The following is a 7,685-nucleotide window of genomic DNA, read 5'->3' as shown; positions in this document are numbered from 1 at the left end:
CGGCACAGTTCTGCTCAACCCGGGTTTCTGATGCTGGTAACACTATCTCTAATGCTGACAGACGTCCACGGGGAAAAAGCTGGTCGTTTCCTAACATCAGCAAAAACACAATTATAACAAAGAGCTCAAATCCAGCAGACATGAGGGAAAAAGTGCTCAGCTCCTGTCCCCGCCCCTGCTGGGGGCTGAGCGGGGTGGGAAGGGGCTCTGCGAGGACACGGGTGGCAGCAGGGCAGAGTCATGGGCACCAACAGCATTGGGACCAACCTCTACCAGGAGAATCGGGGGAAAAAATGGTCTGATCCCTGGGAAATCACCAATAATCAGCAATCAGGAGCGCTTACAGACGAAAGCATTTGCAAACTGAGGATGCTCCCGAAGCTCTAGCTGAGTTTCCTGGCTCCCACCCAAGGGGAACAACCACAATAATCAAAGAAGGAGCAGAGAGAAACGCCTGGCTATCTGCAGAGAGCAGCGATTTTTCATCTGCAGGGATGAAGTGAGTTTCAAAAGCACACATCATTTTCCCATTTCACTGAGCCGGAGTCTCTTCTCAACGCTGCCTGAGCAGAGATAACACGAGGGTACGGATGGCAGCTGAAACAACAGCTGTAATGATAGGATCTAAGGCAGCCCCAATATTTCCAGCCTCTGAACTAAATTAACAGGAAAGGACTGACACTTACAGCTCCCCATCCAGGGAGCTGAAGAAAACTTTAGTAGATGTCAAGGAATCCACATAGGCTCATCCCTAAAGCATGCAGAGAACTGAATTATCTGATAAAAAACTCATACATTTTCCAGCTGCATGAAATCTCATTTAATTTTCAAATCACTCAGTCTCCAGAACCAGGATAAAATCTGCTTTACAGGCACAACCCATATTTTTAATGACTATGAGGGCCGTGGCACCTTTGTATTTTGCATGACACTCTGGAAGAGCTTCATGAGTGAGTCAATTAAAACACACGAGTTCCTACAAGACCTCATAAACCCTTCAAATCACTGAGGAGCGGAAGAACCCCCAAGGTCCATAAAAAGAATTACCCCCAATAACAAACAGAGAGCTGGTTTTGAAGTCAGTGATCCTAGTGATTAACAGCTCTGATGACTTCCATTAGCATTGACTTGACTCCTCCAGTCTCCAACAACAAACCGTTAATAAGAGTAATTTCTGCTTAAGCAGGAGCTAATTGAATACAGCACGAGCAAATCTATAGGGCACCTCATTTTCCTACCGTGGAAGTGCCCTATGCAGCTGTAGCGCTGAGAAATTAAGTTGACACTAGCTACAAGCCCTGCATTGGGCAAAGCCAGCAGACGCCGCGGGAGGGAAAGCCTCACTGTGCTGCCAAAGCTTTGATCGCTTGGCTAAGAGTAGCTGGCACAGGGCTGGAGAGATGTGTAATGGAGTTAAATAGAGACATGGTATATTCACCAAAGTGGAAGTGGAGATATCTCTAGGAAGAGAAGATGGTGCGTGAGCACAGGACCTTGCAAGCTCCCAGAAAGAGCCTCGGGCAGATGGAGGTTTTCCAGGGAAAGGCTGTCTCATTGATTTAGAGGGAAGCACGCACATGCACAAGTGCCCTCCTGAATCAAAGCCTAATGAATCAGATTCATACAAGAAGGTATCAAATTTGAAACTTCACCACAAAGAAAAGTCGGGCTGTACTATTAAGGCCACAGCTGGAGTAAAGCAGCCAGGGTGCAGGGTTAAGAGGGTACAGCACCGGTTTGCATCGGTGTGCGATGCAGAGAGCCCCTGGTGCAGCACCGGCTGCCTGGACGTGGGATGGGTCTTCAAGTCCCTGCACTCGCAGGAAACAATTCAAAAGAGATGCAAGAGATACCAACAATATTTTTTAAAAAAAGGATTCCCTTCCTTCCTGACCTGGAGGCCTGACACAAATTCACACGCATGAAAGAAGCCAAAATTTAGATGTCCTGGACCGACCTGATGTGGAGCTGCAGAGGTCAGAACAGGCACGGTGTTGTCTACAACCGCCCTATGCAGCCAAGCAAGGGCGAGCCGGGCAGCACACACCTTGTGAGCTGGAGCTCATCCCCGGATTCTCCACAGCCTCCTCAGGAGGTGAACAAGCACTTGCCAAGATCTCATTTTGGCACATAGAGATGTCAAAGGAGCAGTCTCCATATGCCTGACAAATCTGCAGCTGCCCTCCACCACTCCTGCGGCCAGCAGCAAAACGTTCAACTTGGCTTGAAACTGGTGGAGATTAGGATGCTCTTGACCACGGAGTCCTGGGAGTAAAGTGCTTCTGATCCCCAAAACACCTTATTTCTTGAGGCAGTACTCACAGATGGATCCAGACCTGCTGCCTTCCAACTTGCCCAGGACTTTGGACACTAGCACAGACTGAAGCACCCCAAGACCTGGGGCACCAGCCTGCCAAATCCCCACTGTCCAGCTCTGTTACACCACTTCTCCATGGAACAATCAAATTTTCCTGCCACATGGAGAAATCAATCAGTGGGTGTTACGACAACTAATAATTTTCAGTTACCTTCTTCCCTGCACACTGGATTCAGACAGAAGTACATAAATACCATTTGGGTGACTATTATTAATGCTTGAACCTGGAGCCTAACGGTTCCTCCATGCTGGCGGGTTTTCTAATGTTGCTGCAGTTACTGACCCTTCACCTCCCCTCTCAATCATCCTGGATACCTGAAAATTTCACGTCCTCTGTCACTGATTAGGAAGACTCTCATGTTCTCCAGCCTTGACTGTTTACATAAATAGAGACTTTAATGCATTTTCCCAGCAAGCTTTCTTTTGACACTTTGGCACAGATGGTTGATATTTCCATGCCGCAGCAGCTATTAGATCGTAATGTTACCGGTGACAACTTTACATCATCTGTACCGTGTACACTCCGGGTCCCTGCAGCACAATGCACTAGGAATTCAGCTTGAGGTACTACCATGGGCTGAGGCTGCTCCTGCCTTCTGCAGATGGAGTTTGCACACCTTGGTTTGGGGCACTGCTGCTTTGTGGATTCCTACAACACCTTGCTGTAGCTGGGGGTACTCCACCAATTATCCTCCTGCTGGGAGGATGTCAGGCATTGCCTCTTCCAAATTCCTTGAAGAATTGCCTCCCGTGCATGATGAGCTTTTCTCCTTGGGCGCTGTCCCAAAGTGTCATTCACCCCGTCATCTCTCCAATTTGCTTTTAAGAATTAACAAAAGGTTCTCCACAGGTCTGAACCAATTTCCTCTTCCTTCCTTCAGAGACACCACGAGTTTTGGACCACTCTAGATCCAAGTCCCCACAAGGTTCAGCCACGGATTTGAACCGACTGCAGCTTTGGGGAGGCCGGTGCAGGACTCTCCAGTCTCTTGTTATGTTAACAATAGCAAAACACCGCAGAGACGGGGGCTGAAATTCAAGTGCTATTTAAACAAATGAATATGTAGGGTATAGTTCATACAATGCGAGTTCAGACAAGGAAAATCGGAACAGCCAGGCAGCTCAATGCGAACCAGATTTTAAAAACAAAAACAAAACCCCAAAGCCCTTCCTCAAGGAAGCCCTTGCCGAATTCTTTCCCCTGCTGAGGAGTCCAACATCACGCCTTGTACTAAAGCCTTTGCGTTTCACTCCAAGGAAGGATTTGGAGAGAAAAAAAAAAAGGCAGCACATTATGGAACACAGTCTGGCTTACAGCCAGGGCTGGGGGGAAAGCAGCACAGAAACCCTCTGGTTTAGCAGCACATTTTACTCCTGCTCTATGGCAGAACAAGCTTCTGCAAAGCCCTAACCGTTTGAACCCACAGCGCTGCAGAGTCTCAGCTTTCCTAAGGCGAATCAGTCAATTGGTTCAACAGTGTATTTAAAATCCCCCTGGAGTCTACCTTTAAATCACCTTTATATTCCTCTACCCAAAGCTAATAGTTTCTACCTGCATTTTGCTTCATCTCCGTAGAAAAACAAGCTATTTAGCAGTCACATTAATAATCCGCAGCAATCTGGTTGTCATTTCCCTGATGGAAAATTTCACACTGCTGCCCAGCAGCAGCGACATGGTGAGTGCTATGTGCACCTCAAACCGCTCTGCTTTCCTCCCACTAAACCCAGCAGTCGTGAGAAAGGCAAGAGTCAGAGCTGGATGGCTGGGAAGGATGGGCAGAAAACGCAGAGTTAAGCCCGGTCAGGTGTACCTACGGCTCATGCACGTGCAGGAACCACATGGAAGCAACCTGATGTTGAGTGAGAAAGTCAGCAAGCTCATGTCAGAAGGAGCTTAGAGGAAACCCAGCTCCTGAACCCCCAGCCATACGATGGTAAAATATTTGTTGACAATGACAATGAGGTGGTCTATGGAGAGGAGCTTTGGGATGGAAGGTCCTAAGGTAGGAGATGAGCTCCCGGGGACATAAACTACCTTTGCTATGTACATCCAGCACCCCTGGCCATGGGTGCTCAGTCTGGCCAGGTTGACTGATGGGTGAATGCAAATAAACAGCAAGAGGTAGGGGCCAGTGTTTTCAACACACTCCAAATTTCTACTCATTTTGATGTGCCTTCAAACCACCACTTTCAACCTGGCCTTCTCTGGTTGATGAGTCTGTTAAGCAAATGACTGTTTCAGTCTTCTAGGCATCCTCCACGGAGAAAAGGAGGTCTCTCCAGGATGCCTGTCCCAAGGTGAGATGCAAAGCCTCCAGAGGAGCATACTTCTCTTCCCTGGCTATAATGAGGACCTCAGCTGACCAGCTCATGTTCTGAAGTCCAGGATGTTCTGGTGGTCCCAGAGCTGCTGAATCCCACCCAACAGGTGGGAGGGGGGACAGGTGGGAGGGCAGAAACCTTCCTCCTCCCAGAGTGACCACCAGCCGATCCATCCTCTCACACAGTAGCTGCTAGCATGTCCTCTTCCCCTCTGGCAAGGTGCTGGTAAACAACACAAGGTTTTTGACATGGCACCATAAAACATGTCCTGAAAGTATTTATCCTAATATAGCCTGCTGTGCCCAGGGTGGCCTCATGTGAAAAGCGCAAGAGGTAAATATTCATTAAATAAGCAGAGAGCTTAATATAGAAAGTCATGGAGTCAAGTACTCTTCAAGCCCCCTCACGTCTTTGCAAACATTAGCCAATGAAGATAAATTTGGCACGGTTCATCACTTGCACTTTTAGGAAAGGCTCTTCTAAAAGAAAAAAATCACAGGTTTCAGTGTTTATAATCTCTGCAGAAAGGCCTGGTCCAGCATTTCTCCCCTCTAATTCCTGCTCTCATAACTGTCAGATTATGAAACTGCAGACTATAAGCCTCCTGAGTTTACAGAAAAACACCTCTCTGCTCTGTGCTGCCACTTCGAGCAGATGAACTAATAAAAACAAGCTCCGCTATTCACTCCAAATGCCTGGGAGAAAGGAATCTGGAACAGTAGTAGCTTCAAAATATCGTCAAAGAAAGCAACCACCCACAGCGTCTGGAGTCCCCCCACGCTTATCAGCTCCCTTCACCTTGTTACCCAAAAACCACCACAAAAATCTGCCTCTTCCCATCCAGCTGCCTGCTGGGACATACCGCTGGCCGGGGCAGAGGCCAGCACCCCGCTGCCCTATTTCCCCCGAGCCAAAGAATTAAGAAGCTGTGTTGCCTTTAGGGTGTTTGGTGACGGGAGCTTGCTCGGCCACCCATCCTTGGTGGGACAGTCCCCCTGGTACAGGCACAGGAGCCTACACCAGCATCTCCCAAAGATGCTCCTGATAAAGGGCAACAAGCTTTGACAATCCACCCCTCGGACAGTGGCAACAAAGACACGGAAGACCTGCTTTCGCCTCTCAGCCAAAAGAGTAATATAAGCATTTATTGGTTTCCTCAGTCACCTCCCCCAGGTTCTTAGGAGATGATCTTCCCAATATTATTAAATAAAGGTGGAATCACTCAAGCTTCCCCACAGAGTTCCCACCAAGGGCAGCACACGAAGGTGAAACCTGCAGGACTTCAGAGCACATTGCTGTTTAACGTGTACCGAAAACAAGTTAGCCAGCCAGACTGTATTAGGACATCAGGGAGAAGGTGCTGGCTGGAAGGGACACATTTAGCACATTCAGGTTTTGAGGCATTAATGCCACAGGAGGACACGGGAATTTGGAGCCGGTCTGCAGCCACCACCACTGCCAATGGGAGCTGTGAGAGAAATGCCTCTGCATGCAACTGCGAGTGACTCTGCAAATATAAAACGTGCCGGGAAGGGAGAAAAGTAGACAGCCATGACTCGAGGTGCAAGGGAGTTAGTTCCCAGCAAAGGCTGGCACTGGGACAGGGGTGGTCGTGTCTGTCTAGGAGGGGAGAGGTCTGGCATCCCGGGAGAAGCACCGTGCTGGGCTGGCCTCTGGGAGCCCTCAAGCATTGGAGGGGTAGATAACAAGGTTTTGCAGCATGTCAGCATCCCTGCTAATAAACTCTTCCCCCCAAATCCAAATGAAGCGTGCACTTGCAGCACCAAGCCATCCCATGCCTGCGGCAGGACCGCGGGCACCACACCCGGCATGCCACCGGCAGGAGCCCCCAGCCACAAAACCTACGTGAGACCAGACGGTGCAAAAGCCTCTCTAAAAGCAGAGCTCTTGTCATCCTTATGGAGACATTTCCAGAGGAACGTGGCAACACCGTTTCTTAATGACTATATATAGGGAAAAGCTCTGCTAGGTGACAAGTGTGCGAGAGGCTGGAGCAGAGGCAGCCTCTTGCCTGCAAGGACTCAGATAATCGAGCAGAGGAATAGCCAGTGATAAGTCTATTTTGGACTGAGCGTGCTGTTACTGGAGCATTCACCGGGGAGGCAAAGGCTTTTGTTACCTTCTCTCCAGGGACTGCAAATTCAATAGACTTCCCTTCCTGCAGCTGCACCGACCCCAGAGCCCGCAACCGCTGGCAGCATCACTAGCACTGCTGGGCTGGCACAAACCCAGCAGCAAATGGCTGCTCCCCCTCCTTGCCCCTGCGCCACAGAAAACAGCAACGCGTGGTGCTGCCCATGTGACAGCGGTTTTGGCACGGTGCTGAGCATCCCTGGCAGGGCCGGGATGCAGGAGCTCATGCAGCCCAGTACCAGCCAAGGTGTTTGGTGCCTGCCTCTGCCTGCAAGCTGGAAGCAGGCTCAGAGGAGAAAAGTCAGCCCTGCTCTGTCCTAGGACCCTTCCTACAACACCCCAATGCCTCTCGCCTCAAACCATCCCATCGGACCCATAACACCACACGCATCTGCGCTGCACCGGGAGCTGCCAGGACAGGGCTCACCTGCTCGTGGTACTCGATCCCCATGCTGAGCGTGTTGATGAGAATGGCCACCATGATCCCACGGCCAAAATATTTGCTGTCCACGATCTTCCGGAAGGTCTCGCACACCACATGCCAGAAGGCCAGCACCCGGCTTGCTCTCTTGGCCCGGGCTCTGCCCCGCTGCGGGTCCCGCTGGTCACTGTAGTGGGCATCCTGCGTGAACTCGTAGACCCCCTCGCTGTCCGAGTCGGCCGTCTCGTTGTCCGTCAGCTCAGCCTCGCCCGCCAGCGCCTTGAGGCAGTACGGGCAGCTCTCGGGGTTGCAGGAGCCACCGTCCAGCTTGGTGCAGGGGCTGGAGATCTTGCAGGAGCTTTGGCAGGGACCTGAAACGCCAGCGGGGCAGGGGCAGGGCCTGGGGGGGTA

General features: G+C 50.4%; 1 protein-coding gene across 1 annotated transcript in view; it reads right to left on the bottom strand.

Moving 5' to 3' along the window:
• The window catches only part of CACNA1G (calcium channel, voltage-dependent, T type, alpha 1G subunit), a gene marked incomplete at its 3' end in the record, with an annotated part of 68,811 nt that overhangs the window by 41,576 nt on the left and 19,550 nt on the right, over window positions 1–7,685 (bottom strand). The window contains exon 9 of the mRNA XM_009578381.1: window positions 7,281–7,645. Coding sequence (XP_009576676.1) covers window positions 7,281–7,645 — 365 coding nt within the window. The remainder of the gene's footprint in view (window positions 1–7,280; window positions 7,646–7,685) is intronic.

The sequence above is a fragment of the Fulmarus glacialis genome, unplaced genomic scaffold (assembly GCF_000690835.1).
Source record: "Fulmarus glacialis isolate BGI_N327 unplaced genomic scaffold, ASM69083v1 scaffold18905, whole genome shotgun sequence".
Taxonomy (NCBI): Eukaryota; Metazoa; Chordata; class Aves; order Procellariiformes; family Procellariidae; genus Fulmarus; species Fulmarus glacialis.
The sequence above is the reverse complement of the archived record's forward strand: the minus strand, read 5'-3'. Positions and strand labels throughout refer to the sequence as shown.